Source organism: Taurulus bubalis (assembly GCF_910589615.1).
Source record: "Taurulus bubalis genome assembly, chromosome: 12".
NCBI classification, from domain to species: Eukaryota; Metazoa; Chordata; class Actinopteri; order Perciformes; family Cottidae; genus Taurulus; species Taurulus bubalis.
This window is the reverse complement of record NC_136600.1, coordinates 27,193,314-27,211,116: the sequence shown is the minus strand read 5'-3', so window position 1 is coordinate 27,211,116 and position 17,803 is coordinate 27,193,314. Positions and strand designations below refer to the sequence as shown.

The 17,803-nt window shown below is 44.3% G+C and overlaps 1 protein-coding gene across 1 annotated transcript; it reads left to right on the top strand.

Annotated features, from left to right (window-relative positions):
• Window positions 1-1,766: 1,766 nt before the first annotated feature.
• myo1eb (myosin IEb) lies at window positions 1,767-17,186 on the top strand. The gene is made up of 27 exons (XM_079227599.1): window positions 1,767-1,999; window positions 4,155-4,292; window positions 4,376-4,465; window positions 4,578-4,672; window positions 5,312-5,399; window positions 6,258-6,347; window positions 6,450-6,581; window positions 10,102-10,236; window positions 10,336-10,468; window positions 10,669-10,865; window positions 10,983-11,063; window positions 11,271-11,357; window positions 11,441-11,527; window positions 11,645-11,812; window positions 11,896-11,981; window positions 12,241-12,322; window positions 12,425-12,630; window positions 12,710-12,854; window positions 12,945-13,059; window positions 13,137-13,306; window positions 13,995-14,140; window positions 14,769-14,915; window positions 15,028-15,185; window positions 15,539-15,613; window positions 15,690-15,876; window positions 16,090-16,265; window positions 16,617-17,186. Exons 1-27 carry the CDS (start codon window positions 1,997-1,999, stop codon window positions 16,691-16,693), a joined length of 3,294 nt encoding a protein of 1,097 aa, XP_079083725.1. The 5' UTR covers window positions 1,767-1,996; the 3' UTR covers window positions 16,694-17,186.
• Window positions 17,187-17,803: the final 617 nt, after the last annotated feature.

Genomic DNA, 17,803 nt, shown 5'->3' with positions numbered 1-17,803 from the left:
CCCTTACTACTGAACATGACAAAAGAAGGAGTAGTTTGTCCCTCACAGGGACCCTTACTACTGAACATGACAAAAGAAGGAGGGGCTTGTCCCTCACAGGGACCCTTACTACTGAACATGACAAAAGAAGGAGTAGTTTGTCCCTCACAGGGACCCTTACTACTGAACATGACAAAAGAAGGAGTGGCTTGTCCCTCACAGGGACCCTTACTACTGAACATGACAAAAGAAGGAGTAGTTTGTCCCTCACAGGGACCCTTACTACTGAACATGACAAAAGAAGGAGTAGTTTGTCCCTCACAGGGACCCTTACTACTGAACATGACAAAAGAAGGAGTAGTTTGTCCCTCACAGGGACCCTTACTACTGAACATGACAAAAGAAGGAGGGGCTTGTCCCTCACAGGGACCCTTACTACTGAACATGACAAAAGAAGGAGGGGCTTGTCCCTCACAGGGACCCTTACTACTGAACAGACTGTTGATGTTGTTTCCTGATAAAAGACAAATGTTTCTTCTTCAGCATGATATTATACTGTTTTACATTAGAATAAAATAGTCTATAAAATAAAATAAATACAATATTTAACTGAATGACCAGTCATATAGAAGCATTACAAAAATTAAATATATCTTTTTTTCCTTCCCTGGCATATATTAGATTTATATTCTGTTGTTAACTTGCTGTTGCTCCAGAGTGTTATATTGTTCTGATTACATTACTTTAAAATAAAAGCGCCCAATACACTAGTTTTTACTTCATTATTGAATTTGGCGAATAATGAAATTAATCAGCTTTTCAACTTTGCCCAGCCCTAATATATATATATATATATATATATATATATATATATATATATATATATATATATATATATATATATATATATTCATATATATATTCATATATATATTTATTCATATATATATTTATTTATAAATATATATATATTTATTCATATATATTTATTTATAAATATATTTATTTATTTATAAATATATATTTATAAATATATTTATTTATAAAGATATATATATTTATATATATTTATTTATAAATACATTTATTTATATATATATATATTTATTCATAGATATTTATTTATAAATATATATATAAATACATTTATTTACATATTTATTTATAAATATATATTTATATATATTTATAAATAAATAAAAACATACATTAATTTATACATTTATTTATATATAAATACATATATATTCATTTATATATATTTACATATAAAATGTAGTTTTATTTGTGATAACTGATTTTATTCATATTATATTTTTACAGTCATTTTATTGACTAAAGATAAATGTAATAATTCCCACTGTTTTTATTAAACATAATAATCTGTTTGTAGAAGAATAAAGAAACTATTATAATGTTCACACTCAAACTCCCAGCATGCACTCTGAGTTTCACTTCCTGTCAGAGGTCAGAGGTCAATGCCGCGTCACAAGAAGATGAGTCATAGTTTTAAATAAGAAATAATAAACGGAACAAAGTGAAGATATAAAAGTTGATCAGAATAAATTAAAATGTGTGAATATAGTTTTGTTTTTGAATCTGATCATTGATAGTTTCATCTTTTAATAATCAATCAATCACAATTTAACTCGTTCAATACGTTTTTAAACTAAATATACTAAATAAAATAAATCCATTTCACAATAAGAGTTGTGGACTACATTACCCAGAGTTCCGCAGGCAGAAGGAGGAGGCGGGGCTTCACCTGTCCACACCTGCGCTCAGCCTGAAGAAGAAGAAGAAGAAGAAGAAGAAGAAGAAGAAGAAGAAGCAGCAGCAGCTCAGACTCAAGAGGAAGAAATGTTGTGAGAGCAGAACCCGCAGCCGAGACCCTGAACGCACCGCACCCGGACTGAGCTGGTCCGGGATCAGTCCACGTGCACCTGGACCCCGATCCACCTGAGGCGGACTGCAGCTTGCTCAACATTTACCTGAAGCAGGAAGTGAAGCAGCAGACATGGTGGGTTCCTCTCTTCCTCACGGCGGCGGACAAGGGGGAGTCCCGGTTCCGGACCCGGTAATGGTCCCGGTCCTGGTCCTAGTCCCGGTCCCGGACCCTATACTGGTCTCGGGTCCCGGTCCCGGTCCTTTAGGATCAGATCTCTGATCAGGTTCCTGCAGCTGTTTGTAAAAACTACTTTAACTTGAATTAGTTTTAATTCAACAATCTGAAGTTTATAAAATGTGATGAACTAAAAGAATAAAACTAAAACAATTTATTCTATTAACATGAAAATAAATGTGATAAAGATAATAAAATAAAAAGTACATGTATTAATAATATCAATATAAAATGTTTTACTGAGACTAAACTATAATAACTTTAATATTTTATATTCGATCTAATTAAATGTATTTAATGTAATCTCATTCATGTTCTAATATTGACATGTTTTCATATTTCTACTTCAAAGTCATTTTATTGTCACTTCTTTTCTGAAAGCAGAAGAGCTGCTTGTGATGGAAAACTGTTAACGTTAAAAACCATAAGAAATAACTTTATTATTTACAGCATTTATGTGCAGTATAATAATTATTATCATTATTAATTTGATCAGTATTATGTATTAGTTCTAATCTGCTCAGTAACGTTTCCATTAATCGATCTTCAGATGTAATAAAATATTCATATTTAAACTAGAATTATTATTTTCTTCGATAATTCTAGTTTTATGTTTTTTATTTTATGGACGTTGACGAATCTGACAAGACACACACTTACACACACACACACTCACTTACACACACTCACTTACACAGACACACACACACAAACTCACTTACACAGACACACACACATCGGGGCGTCGCCGCTCTTCAACAAGATCCCACAGGACAGAAGGAATGCTGGGAATTCTTTCGGAAGTAGTAACGAACCAATCAGAGGTGGGCTTCAGGGCCTGTCGGCCTTCTCTGCTGCCTGAACACAATCACAAAGTTATAGATATTTTATAATGAAATATCATTTTTATAGTTAAAAGTTATATCTATTTTATAGTTTAGTTGATTTTCCCATACACTACATGTATTATAATTATTTTTCCCTGTCAGCTTATTTTCTCATTGCACAGCTCCTGTCTTCCTCTGTTGCTCTGCTTCAGGCCTCTGGTACGGCTCACTCTGGTTAACAGCATCTTATCCAATCACATGTCACCTCTCTTTCTCTGTGGAAGAGAAGCCTGGTTACAATACATTAAAAAGCTTCTAGAGGGTCTGGACGTCTGATTGGTCACAGGGCCCACGTGACCGTTAGCATGGCTGTGATTGGTCACAGGGCCCACGTGACCGTTAGCATGGCTGTGATTGGTCACAGGGCCCACGTGACCGTTTGCATGGCTGTGATTGGTCACAGGGCCCACGTGACCGTTAGCATGGCTGTGATTGGTCACAGGGCCCACGTGACCGTTAGCATGGCTGTGATTGGTCAGTGTGCAGCATGACTTCTGTCAACACAACAGAAAGCTACTCGCTGCCAGGATTAAGAAGAGTTCATGCTGAAACATAAGAGAAGTTATGTTTAGTGTTTCACGTGTTTTAACACTCGATGGCTGAAGGAGGAGAACCGGACTTGGAGGGAGATTTACTTCCTTCCTACTGTCTTTATTGAGTGAACAGCATCGGTGAGTCAACTGCTTTTTCTGCTTTTTGTGTTGTTATTTTTTACCCCGCTTGGCTCTCTGCCGGCAGCCACCATTGATGCTAGGCTAGGCTAGCTCGCACCATGGAGGCAGTGAGAGAGGTTTGCTGCTCGACCCACCGAGCTGGGTGAGAGGACAGCAGGGTCTGCTGATGATGATGATCACTCGTGGAGGGGATTTAGGAATCTTTCACGTGAATGTTGTACCGTATGTCTCTGCAACTGCTGCTGAATTTAGAATCGGATAAAAACAACATATCAGCTGCATGGGTCAAAGTTGAGAAAAAAATAAAAGTAGCCGAATTTGACAGATCAGTTCTCAGATCAGTAAATCAGTAAAAAGTCAAAGCCTTTGTTTGAATATTAACCATTATATTATAATATTATTATAACCCGGACTGGCTAACCCGGACTAGCTAACCCAGACTAGCAAACCCGGACTAGCTAACCCTCTCTGTTGTTATGCCCCGCCCCTCAGGGCAGTAAGGAGCGCTACCATTGGCTGGCTCAGAACGTGAAGGTGAGCGGCGTGGACGACATGGTGCTGCTGTCCAAGATCAACGAGGACGCCATCACAGAGAACCTGAAGAAGAGGTACATGGACGACTACATCTTCGTATCCTTCGTAGACCTCGAGAGAGGACGTGGTTCACATGCTGTTCTGGTTCCGGTTCTAGTCCTTGACCCGGTTCTCTTCAGACCTACATCGGTTCAGTTCTGATCTCTGTGAATCCGTTCAAACAGCTTCCATATTTCACTGACCGAGAAGTGGAGCTCTACCAGGGAGCGGTGAGACGACGACGAAAACAACAACAACAACTCATCAACAACAACAACATAAAAACAACAACAACATGTAACTGTAAAGATAACAGAACGTGTTGACTTCCTGTTCCTGCAGGCTCAGTATGAGAACCCGCCCCACATCTACGCTCTGGCTGACAACATGTACAGAAACATGATGATTGACAGCGAGAACCAGTGTGTCATCATCAGGTAGGCGGGACTTACCGACACAAACAACAACACCAACACCTGTCGTTGTGTCTTTCACTCAACCAGCCTCTGTATCAGGTCTGTGTGGGCGGGGCTTCATCAGGTTTGATTGACAGCTTCGGGTCATTAACGTCAGCCCTCCTGAATATTAATACATATCATTGATGATCGGTAAGTTATTGATCACACAGATGCTCCATTAAAAAAAACTGGCTTGGCCCCAAAAGGACTACATGACGTCATGACTTCCTCCTTTGACAGGAAACAGGAAACAGTTAAAGTGTCTTGTGTTGTAGATGTCTTATATCTTGTATTAATCGTGCAAAGTGCTGTAAAGGAGCGTCGGCTTTATTGATGATCCCAGTAAATATGAGTTAGATCAACATATGAAGCAGGAGATGTTCATTGGGGCAGATGATGAGCTTCTGAAGCGGCTTCAGGAGACGAGGAAGAGTCTGCTTCCTGTTTCCTTTCATCCACGAGCTCCCTTGTTGTTTACGTGTTGACTTCACGCCTTCTGGAGGTAAATGAATGTGTTGAGACTGACCCTGTTCCCTGCTTCCTGCTTCCTGTTTCCTGTTCCCTGTTCCCCGCTTCCTGCTTCCTGTCTCCTGCTTCCTGCTTCCTGTTTCCTGCTAGTGGTGAAAGTGGAGCTGGAAAAACTGTCGCTGCCAAATTCATCATGAGCTACGTGTCCAAAGTGTCTGGAGGAGGAGACAAAGTCCAGGTACTACTATTGGTACTACTATTGGTACAAGTCATGGTACTTACTAGTCATGGTACTTACTAGCCATGGTACTAGTCATGGTACTTACTAGCCATGGTACTAGTCATGGTACTTACTAGCCATGGTACTAGTCATGGTACTTACTAGCCATGGTACTAGTCATGATGGTGCTCTTGGTATTAGTCATGGTACTACTATTGGTACTAGTCATGGTACTTACTAGCCATGGTACTAGTCATGATGGTGCTCTTGGTACTAGTCATGGTACTACTATTGGTACTACTATTGGTACTAGTCATGGTACTTACTAGCCATGGTACTAGTCATGATGGTGCTCTTGGTACTAGTCATGGTTCTGATAAGTAACTCAGATTTTAGAAGTTGGAATTGAAATCAGATGAGATTTGGATCGGTGTATTACTGCTGGTTATTACTGCTGGTTATTACTGCTGGTTAATACTGCTGGTAATACTGCTGGTAATACTGCTGGTAATACCAGCAGTATTACTACTGGTATTACTGCTGGTAATACTGCTGGTAATACTGCTGGTATTACTCCTAGTAATACTACTGGTATTACTGCTGGTAATACTACTGTAATACTGCTGGTATTACTCCTAGTAATACTACTGGTATTACTGCTGGTAATACTACTGTAATACTGCTGGTAATATTACTGTTGGTATTACTAATGTTATTACTCCCAGTAATACTACTGTTATTACTGCTTAATACTACTGTTATTACTGCTTAATACTACTGTTATTACTGCTTAATACTACTGTTATTACTGATGTTATTACTGATGTTATCACTACTGTTACTACTACTCATCACTACTACTGTTGCATGTTCCAGCACGTTAAAGACATCATCCTGCAGTCCAATCCTCTCCTGGAGGCCTTCGGGAACGCCAAAACTGTTCGCAACAACAACTCCAGCAGATTTGTGAGTATAAATATATTCAGACAGATTTATACACAGTATACAGTAGTAAACAGTATATTACTAATATATACTTCTAACACATGTGTATTGTCCTCCTATCAGGGTAAATACTTTGAGATCCAGTTCAGTCGAGGAGGAGCTCCTGATGGAGGAAAGATCGCCAACTTTCTGTTGGAGAAAACTCGAGTTGTTTCTCAGAATCCTGGAGAGAGAAGCTTCCACATCTACTACCAGGTGTGTATATATACACATATACACACTACATTTACTGCAACGTGTATGACTATGTACACAGTTTGCCCAGTACTGATTTGTTCAGTATGTTCCTTCTTCTTTCCAGTCCTGGAACTTCCTCTCCTGATTCCATCTCTTCCTCTCCTGATTCCATCTCTTCCTCTCCTGATTCCATCTCTCCTGATTCCATCTCTTCCTCTCCTGATTCCATCTCTTCCTCTCCTGATTTCATCACTTCCTCGTAACTTCCTCTCCTGATTCCATCTCTTCCTCTCCTGATTCCATCTCTTCCTCTCCTGATTCCATCACTTCCTCGTATCTTCCTCTCCTGATTCCATCACTTCCTCTCCTGATTCCATCACTTCCTCTCCTGACTCCATCACTTCCTTTCCTGATTCCATCACTTCCTTTCCTGATTCCATCTCTTCCTCTCCTGATTCCATCTCTTCCTCTCCTGATTTCATCACTTCCTCGTAACTTCCTCTCCTGATTCCATCTCTTCCTCTCCTGATTCCATCACTTCCTCGTATCTTCCTCTCCTGATTCCATCACTTCCTCTCCTGATTCCATCACTTCCTCTCCTGATTCCATCACTTCCTTTCCTGATTCCATCACTTCCTTTCCTGATTCCATCTCTTCCTCTCCTGATTCCATCTCTTCCTCTCCTGATTCCATCACTTCCTCGTAACTTCCTCTCCTGATTCCATCTCTTCCTCTCCTGATTTCATCACTTCCTCGTAACTTCCTCTCCTGATTCCATCTCTTCCTCTCCTTATTCCATCTCTTCCTCTCCTGATTCCATCACTTCCTCGTATCTTCCTCTCCTGATTCCATCACTTCTTCTCCTGATTCCATCACTTCTTCTCCTGATTCCATCTCTTCCTTTCCTGATTCCATCACTTCCTCTCCTGATTCCATCACTTCCTCTCTGATTCCATCTCTTCCTCTCCTGATTTCATCAGTTCCTCTTAACTTCCTCTCCTGATTCCATCTCTTCCTCTCCTGATTCCATCTCTTCCTCTCCTGATTCCATCACTTCCTCGTCTCTTCCTCTCCTGATTCCATAACTTCCTCGTATCTTCCTCTCCTGATTCCATCACTTCCTCGTATCTTCCTCTCCTGATTCCATCACTTCCTCTCCTGATTCCATCACTTCCTCTCCTGATTCCATCACTTCCTCTCCTGATTCCATCTCTTCCTCTCCTAATTCCATCACTTCTTCTCCTGATTCCATCACTTCCTCATAACTTCCTCTCCTGATTCCATCTCTTCCTCTCCTGATTTCATCACTTCCTCGTAACTTCCTCTCCTGATTCCATCTCTTCCTCTCCTGATTCCATCTCTTCCTCTCATGATTCCATCACTTCCTCGTATCTTCCTCTCCTGATTCCATCACTTCCTCGTATCTTCCTCTCCTGATTCCATCACTTCTTCTCCTGATTCCATCACTTCTTCTCCTAATTCCATCTCTTCCTCTCCTGATTCCATCACTTCCTCTCCTGATTCCATCACTTCCTCTCCTGATTCCATCTCTTCCTCTCCTGATTTCATCAGTTCCTCTTAACTTCCTCTCCTGATTCCATCTCTTCCTCTCCTGATTCCATCTCTTCCTCTCCTGATTCCATCACTTCCTCGTCTCTTCCTCTCCTGATTCCATCACTTCCTCGTCTCTTCCTCTCCTGATTCCATCACTTCCTCGTCTCTTCCTCTCCTGATTCCATCACTTCCTCTCCTGATTCCATCACTTCCTCTCCTGATTCCATCACTTCCTCTCCTGATTCCATCACTTCCTCTCCTAATTCCATCACTTCCTCTCCTGATTCCATCACTTCCTCATAACTTCCTCTCCTGATTTCATCACTTCCTCGTAACTTCCTCTCCTGATTCCATCTCTTCCTCTCCTGATTCCATCTCTTCCTCTCCTGATTCCATCACTTCCTCGTATCTTCCTCTCCTGATTCCATCACTTCCTCGTATCTTCCTCTCCTGATTCCATCACTTCCTCGTATCTTCCTCTCCTGATTCCATCTCTTCCTCTCCTGATTCCATCTCTTCCTCTCATGATTCCATCACTTCCTCGTATCTTCCTCTCCTGATTCCATCACTTCCTCGTATCTTCCTCTCCTGATTCCATCACTTCTTCTCCTGATTCCATCACTTCTTCTCCTGATTCCATCACTTCCTCTCCTGATTCCATCACTTCCTCTCCTGATTCCATCACTTCCTCTCCTGATTCCATCTCTTCCTCTCCTGATTTCATCAGTTCCTCTTAACTTCCTCTCCTGATTCCATCTCTTCCTCTCCTGATTCCATCTCTTCCTCTCCTGATTCCATCACTTCCTCGTCTCTTCCTCTCCTGATTCCATCACTTCCTCGTCTCTTCCTCTCCTGATTCCATCACTTCCTCGTATCTTCCTCTCCTGATTCCATCACTTCCTCTCCTGATTCCATCACTTCCTCTCCTGATTCCATCACTTCCTCTCCTGATTCCATCTCTTCCTCTCCTAATTCCATCACTTCCTCTCCTGATTCCATCACTTCCTCATAACTTCCTCTCCTGATTCCATCTCTTCCTCTCCTGATTTCATCACTTCCTCGTAACTTCCTCTCCTGATTCCATCTCTTCCTCTCCTGATTCCATCTCTTCCTCTCATGATTCCATCACTTCCTCGTATCTTCCTCTCCTGATTCCATCACTTCCTCGTATCTTCCTCTCCTGATTCCATCACTTCCTCGTATCTTCCTCTCCTGATTCCATCACTTCCTTGTATCTTCCTCTCCTGATTCCATCACTTCTTCTCCTGATTCCATCTCTTCCTCTCCTGATTCCATCACTTCCTCGTATCTTCCTCTCCTGATTCCATCACTTCTTCTCCTGATTCCATCTCTTCCTTTCCTGATTCCATCTCTTCCTCTCCTGATTCCATCTCTTCCTCTCCTGATTCCATCTCTCCTGATTCCATCTCTCCTGATTCCATCACTTCCTCTCCTGATTCCATCTCTTCCTCTCCTGATTCCATCACTTCCTCGTAACTTCCTCTCCTGATTCCATCACTTCCTTGTATCTTCCTCTCCTGATTCCATCACTTCCTCTCCTGATTCCATCACTTCCTCTCCTGATTCCATCACTTCCTCTCCTGATTCCATCTCTTCCTCTCCTGATTCCATCACTTCCTCTCCTGATTCCATCACTTCCTCGTATCTTCCTCTCTTGATTCCATCACTTCCTCTCCTGATTCCATCACTTCCTCTCCTGATTCCATGTCTTCCTCTCCTGATTCCATCACTTCCTCGTATCTTCCTCTCCTGATTCCATCACTTCTTCTCCTGATTCCATCACTTCTTCTCCTGATTCCATCACTTCTTCTCCTGATTCCATCACTTCTTCTCCTGATTCCATCACTTCCTCTCCTGATTCCATCACTTCTTCTTTAAGTCCTATGTGGTCTTCAAAGGTCACACACAGGTTCTTCTGTGTAAACAGAAGAACCTGTGTGTGACCTTTGACCTCTGTCCACAGATGTTGGAGGGGGCGAGTTCGGAGCAGCGTGAGAACCTCGGGGTCACGACCCCGGACTACTACTTCTACCTCAACCAATCAGGGACCTACACGGTGGAGGACATGAACGACAAGAAGGAGTTCCTTGATACTATGGTCTGTATCTGTCTGTCTCTCTGCCTGTCTGTCTCTCAGGAGGCCATGTCAGTAGTGGGTCTGTCTGACTGTCTGTCTCTCCGCCTGTCTGTCTCTCAGGAGGCCATGTCAGTAGTGGGTCTGTCTGCGGAGGAACAGGATTCAGTTCTTCAGCTCGTTGCAGGAATTCTTCATCTGGGAAACATCAGCTTCAGAGAGGAAAACAATTACGCTGTGGTCGAAAGCCAGGACTGTAAGAAACTACACAATGTACACAAAAGAACACACATGAACAGATGATGTGGGGTCAAACAGGAAGTGAGAAGTCCAGCTGCAGGAAGACCTTTTCTTTAGTATGACGATAGTCAAAATAAAATCTCTCCAATGATTATTTGGATGGCCTCTAGACTCGCTGATGGTGAAACTGTCTCTCCCTCCGTCTCCGTCCATCAGTCCTGGCGTTCCCGTCCTTCCTGCTAGGCATCCCTCAGGACGGCCTCTGCAGTAAGCTGACCAGCAGGATGATGGACAGCAAGTGGGGCGGGAAGACGGAGTCCATCGCCGTGACGCTGAACACGGAGCAGGCCTGCTTCTCCAGAGACGCTCTGTCCAAGGCGCTGTACACGCGGCTATTCGACTTCCTGGTGGACGTCAGTCACTTCCTCACTTCCTCACTTCCTGCTCACGTTCTCCTCAAACACTAGTTTGATTGTGTGTGTGTGTGTGTGTGTGTGTGTGTGTGTGTGTGTGTGTGTGTGTGTGTGTAGTGTGTTAATAAAGCCATGCAGAAAGACAAGGAGGAGTTCAACATCGGAGTCCTCGATATCTACGGCTTCGAGATCTTCCAGGTAGAAACAAACACTTGTGTACTTGTGAGGACCCTATCGGGAACTAAACCTGATTGCAGAACTTTGAAAACGTGCCGAAACGTTCTCATTTCTCAAAAAAGCTGATCTGTGAGCTGAAGAACACGCACCTGTTTTCTGCTTGATCAATGGATTCATTGATTGATCGTCTCCTCCGATCTGATTCGTGACTCGTTTCTTCTTTTTCAGAGAAACGGCTTCGAGCAATTCTGCATCAACTTTGTGAACGAGAAGCTGCAGCAGATTTTCATTGAGCTCACGCTGAAGGCCGAACAGGTGACACAGCAAGTGACGCATCACCTTTCACTCTTATTGAGGATGGTTGGGTTTGAATTTTTCTTGTTCTCGTGTCTCTGCAGGACGAATACGTCCAGGAGGGGATCAAATGGACGCCCATCGAGTATTTCAACAACAAGGTGGTCTGTGACCTCATCGAGTCCAAACTGGTGAGTCCACCAATCGGATTCCTCTCTTCTTAGCACATGAAATTACAAATAATTAAATAAAATAAGTATGAATACTGCTCTGTTTAGCATTGCACCATTTCTCTGGACTTTTCCCAGAATCCTCTTGGGCTCATGAGCGTCCTGGATGACGTGTGTGCAACGATGCACGCTAAAGGCGAAGGAGCGGATCAGACGCTGCTGCAGAAGCTTCAGGGACAGATCGGATCCCACGAGCACTTCAGCAGCTGGAATAAAGGATTCATCATCCACCACTACGCTGGGAAGGTACACCTGTCTGTCTGTCCAGGTGTTCACCTGTCAACCTGTCTGTCTATTCATTAACTCCACCTGTCTGTCTGTGTGTCCAGGTGTCGTATGACGTCAGCGGTTTCTGTGAGAGGAACAGAGACGTGTTGTTCAATGACATCATTGAGCTGATGCAGAGCAGCGAGTTGTAAGTCTTCTCACTCATAGACTAGACAAATACCCACAATCCTTTGCACAGCAGATACATAAGCAAGAGGGTCAAAGTTCAGGGTTCCATGACCTGAAGAAGTAGTTCCTCCCTTTTGAACGCATTCTGCATGAAGCAGTAAATACTTTGTTGTACTCAAAGTGAAAAGTATGAGATTTGAATCAAGCTTAAGTGGGCGTGTCTTATGACCTCATGACTTCACAACAATAATCCCCATCTGTGGTGTGTTTGTGGTCAGTCCGTTCATCAGAGCTCTGTTCTCTGAGAACCTGGAGGCGGAAAAGAGAGGGCGTCCGACCACCGCCAGCAGTAAGATCAAGGTGAGAGAGCGTCTTCACTGGTTGAGCTGGTTTTGAGTCTGGTTTTGAGTCGGGTGCAACAGGTAAAACTGCCCCACCTCCTTCCACCCCCACCACCTCTAGAAACAAGCCAACAGCCTGGTCCAGACTCTGATGAAGTGCACCCCCCACTACATCCGCTGCATCAAACCCAACGAGACCAAACGGCCCCAGGACTGGGAAGATAAGCGGGCCAGACACCAGGTGGAGTACCTGGGCCTCCGGGAGAACATCAGAGTCCGGCGGGCGGGATACGCCTACCGCCGGGCCTTCAACAAGTTCTTGCAGAGGTCAGAGGTCAACCGGGGTAACGTCCTGTACGCTGTGCGGTCGCTTCGAAACACGCTAAAGGAGATTTGTGCGCTGCAGGTACGCTATCCTGACTAAGGAGACCTGGCCTCGTTGGACTGGCGAGGAGCGCCAGGGAGTCATGCACCTCCTCAACTCCGTCCACATGGACCAGGACCAGTTCCAGCTGGGCAAGACCAAAGTCTTCATCAAAGCGCCGGAGTCGGTACGAAACCCAACTCGGAAGTGGTTCGTCTCGCTAGAACGGTCTTGTCTTCATGTTTGTTTGTCTTTGTGTCCGTTTTGCTCTCTGCAGCTCTTCCTGCTGGAGGAGATGAGGGAGAGGAAGTACAACGGCTACGCTCGGGTCATCCAGAAGGCCTGGCGCAAGCACATCGCTGTCCGTAAAAACGTCAAGATGAGGGAGGAAGGTAAGACCGTCCGCCGTCAGGGGAGTGTGCGTCTGAGTCTCGAACAGCGTGACGAGTGCTTCTCTGGTTCCCTTCAGCCTCCGATGTCCTGCTGAACAAGAAGGAGCGCCGCAGAAACAGCATCAACAGGAACTTTGTGGGCGACTACCTCGGGACCGAGAACCACCCGGAGATCAGACAGTTCGTCGGCCGCCGAGAGAGGATCGACTTCGCCGACGTCGTGGTGAAGTTTGACCGGAGATTCAGGGTAAAAAAACAAAGTTGCAGAAATAAATAATTTATCAGGCTTTGTGTGAAAGTCTCTCACGGATCGGATCCATCAGTCAGACAACTGAGTTTGTTGCCAGTTGTTTGATTACCTGGTCGAGGCCGAGCTTCAAGACCGTTCCCTGAGAGTTGTGCAGGAATTCTATCTTTGTGGAAATCCGATCCATCGCAAAGAAATCCGTCAAGATCAGCTGTTGGGTCAACCCGTCCTGGAGCCTATGGTCTTGCGTACCTGGCAACCCCCGGACATACCGACGTGGCATCCTCCCACTCTTGTGTGGGGCCTACAACTGGTGTCATGACCTCCAATGACCTCAAAGTATCGAGTTGTTAAAAAGGTGAGGATGTTGAGCGACCAGGAGGCGACGGGAGTCGAGAGATCCGTGTTGAGGCTCTGGTGGGGAACCGGTTCACCACTTAGTCCAGGAGGAGGTTTGAGGATCGATGAGGCTCAGACCACCGGGTGGTGTATGGACTATGTGAGAGAGATGGTCTAAGGTCAAAGAGGTCCGGTCTGGTCCTTAGACCATCTGTGAACACAGACCCTCAGGGGTTCCAATCCAGGACACAAATTAATTGTTTTACCTGTCAAAAGTCCCCAAATCCAGTTCATAACTCTAACTTTGTAACTTCCTGACTCCATGTTCTCTGTTCCTGACGTTCCTCAGACAGTGAAGCGAGACCTCATCCTGACCTCAAAGTTTCTGTACCTGATTGGTCGAGAAAAGGTGAAGCAGGGACCAGATAAAGGTCAGATCCAAGAGGTTCTCAAGAGGAAGATAGAGGTCAACAAGATCCAGTCGGTTTCCCTGAGGTACACCATCAGAACCAGGACCAGATATAAGATAAGATCTATAAGATAGACCTGGAACTACAACTACTACTACCAGGGCTGGAGCTAGACTTAGACCTAGAACTAAGAATGGAACTAGCAACAGAGCTAGAACAGGACCCAGACCCACAACTAGAATTATAACTAAAACCAGGACTGGTACTACAACTCAAAGCAGAACCAGAACTAGAACCAGGGCTAAAAGCAGGACTAGAACTACAACCAGGGAGAAACTGTAACCAGAACTAGGACCAGAACCAAAAAATAGATGCAGGCCAAGAACTAGAGCCAGGGCCAGATTTAAACCAAGAACCAGAGCTAGAACTACAACCAGAACTAGGACCAGAACTAAACCAAGAACCAGAACTACAACTAGGGCCAGAACTACAACTAAATATAGAATCAGGACCAAGACGAGTATTACGACTCAGCCACTGGACCAGAGCTAGAACAGAAACTAGAATTAGAACCCGAACATTTAAAACACATGCATTATTTCCTCTCTGAGAAAAGAAAAATACCTGAAGAGATAAAGAAATTAAAGATTGTTCTTGTCTCTCTACCGTCTCTCTCCACCTGACTGTCTCTGACCTGTCTGTCTCTCTGTCAGCACTCTGCAGGACGACTTCTTCATCGTCCATGAGGAGGAGTACGACAGTGTCCTCCAGAGTGTCTTTAAGACGGAGTTCCTCAGTCTGCTGGTCAAACGTTATGAGGAGAGAACTCAGAAGAAGCTTCCGCTGAAGTTCAACAACCTGTGAGAAGTTTTACTTTAGTTTGACTCAAATATAAAGAAATACAAACATGAGGTAATGTGTAGTACTAGTATAAGAACATCTACATGAACATCCGCTGACTCTGTCCTCCAGGCTGGAGTTCAAGGTGAAGAAGGGAGGCTGGGGTCCATTCAGCTCCTCGGGGTCCCGACAGATCCAGTTCCAGGACGGTCAGGGCGACGAGGCCGTCCTGAAGCCCAGCGGGAAGGTCCTGCAGGTCTCCATCGGACCGGGTCTGCCCAAGAACTCCAGTAAGTTCCGACACGCTTCACCACAACTCCTTCCACAACTTCCTGTGTGCTTCCCCCTAACTTCCCCCGGACTCACCAGAGGTCACTTTGGAAAAGAGATCAGAAGGTCCTTTGTTCCGGCTGCAGTTAGATGTTTTAATGAACACCTTTAGTTGTGTCTTTTAGATTTAGCATCTTTCTGATGTCGGTCATGTGTTTCATGGCATTTTGTGGTGTTTGTTCTTTGTAATCTGTCTCTTGTCTGCTGTGCACGGTGAACCTTGTCTGTTGTTGTCTGTTTGACTTTGGTGACAAATGAGTTTCTCCACTGGGGATTAATACAAGTTTTCTAATCTGTCGGTTTTGCTTTGCAGGACCGACGAGGAAAGACAAACGCAAGAGCCGCTACATGGGGAACCAGCCTGCGTCCACCAACCAGTACAACTCAGGTACCAGAACCCTTCGGGTGTCGGGGCGCCACAGGCGGAGCAACTGTTGGCTTATAATCTTTCTGTTTCCCTTCAGCTCCTCGCTCCAGAGGGGGCGGAGCTCCCCGAGGAGGCTCCTCCTCCTCCAGACGCTCCATGCTGAGGCAGCAGTCCAGCATGGAGCAGCCCAGTCTGCCCCGCCTCCAGAGCCAGCGCCGCGACAACCAGCCCAAGAAACACCAAGACATGGGCTTCATGAACGTCCCCGACCAGGGCGCCGCAGGGTGAGCGGTTGCATTAAACCAACATCATGACCAGGGTCCGGATTAACCAGGGTCCCCAGTATAAACATCATGACCAGTATTAACTAGGGTCACTGGAACCAGCCACGGTCACATCAGACCTTAGATAACTGTTGCGTTGGTTCTGGTCCTGGTTCTGGTCCTGGTCCTACACACGGTTCTCTGGTTCTCTGCTCATCCCTGTGTTTCCTGCAGACTTCAGCGGCGCCTGTCGAAGGAGGTGAAGCCTCTTCCTGGATCGGGTCGACCCAAACCGGCTCCCAAACCGAAGCCGCGGTCTCCGCAGTGCAGAGCTCTGTACGCCTACGACGCCCAGGACACGGACGAGCTGAGCTTCAACGCTGAGGACGTCATGGAGATACTCACTGAAGGTACTCGTACTACTTAGTATTACCGTCACTAGTACTAGTAGCACTAATGTTACGACTACTGCTGTCAGTGATACAGCTACTTCTAATGCTACTTCTACTTTTAGTACTACTACTTCTAGTACTACTGATACTACTTTGAATGCTACTTCTCATAATATTTCTACTTTTAGTACTACCAATACTTATAGTACTACTTCTACTATTTCTAATGCTACTCAGCAGCTAGTATTAGCTCCGCAGCTAGCATTAGCACAGCAGGTGTGTTGGCGTGTAAAACAATACATTTATCTGTTCTAATGTTAGCATGCCTGTTAGCATGCCTGGCTAACTAGCTTCCTACCCTTTCTACAGATGCCTCTGGTTGGTGGTTCGGTCGGTTGCGGGGCAGAGAAGGGATGTTCCCCGGAAACTATGTGGAGAAGATCTAAGCCTCCTCTTTGCTGAGGGACGGGGTGGGGGGGTCAGAGGTCACCAGAGCTTTCACTACATCAGCCGACAGGAAAGAAGAAGCATTACAACATTACAACATGAACATGACAAGTTAATTCATAAAAAAACATGTATGTTTCAGTCAGAGTAACGACAGCTGTCAGTATGTCAAAGGTCAGCGTCTGATGTCCCCATAACACTGTGTCCAGTCAGGTTAAATGTCCCCATAACACTGTGTCCAGTCAGGTTAAATGTCCCCATAACACTGTGTCCAGTCAGGTTAAATGTCCCCATAACACTGTGTCCAGTCAGGTTAAATGTCCCCATAACACTGTGTCCAGTCAGGTTAAATGTCCCCATAACACTGTGTCCAGTCAGGTTAAATGTCCCCATAACACTGTGTCCAGTCAGGTTAAATGTCCCCATAACACTGTGTCCAGTCAGGTTAAATGTCCCCATAACACTGTGTCCAGTCAGGTTAAATGTCCCCATAACACTGTGTCCAGTCAGGTTAAATGTCCCTGTCATCTGAATGTAAAGCAACAGCTCGATCAATTCCCCGTCAGTGTTGCCATGTAAACCTGCTGGCAGTGCAGCGCCCCCTAAAGGCTCCAGTGTTTAATACAGCCACAATATGAAAAGTGTTAAATATCTTCCAATCAGATCAAAGATCAGAAACTAAACATAATTCTGGAACTTTAAAACATGAAATAAATACTTTAATCTCCTGAACATGAAAAAACGTGACTGAACACAAAGATTTTATTCCTGTGACTAAAAGAATGAAAAGTAAATGCTATAAATAATAAAATGAGATTTTAATGATGTTCTCTATCTATCTGCCTGTTTTCTGATTGTTTTCTACAAATGAACGTGAATGTTTGATTTCAGCCAATAAACTGACATTTCAGTACAAACCTGAGTTGATTAATCCATCATTTAGAACTGCAAAAGTTTATTTAACCATCAATGTTTTAATCCGTCATAAACATAGCAGATGGAATCTGAAAGGAGCAGCTGATGGGACGACGTCCCGATCAATACTTTGAGGACAGAATAGTCCTGATCAATACTTTAGGTTTAGGGGGACAAAAAGGTCCCGATCAATA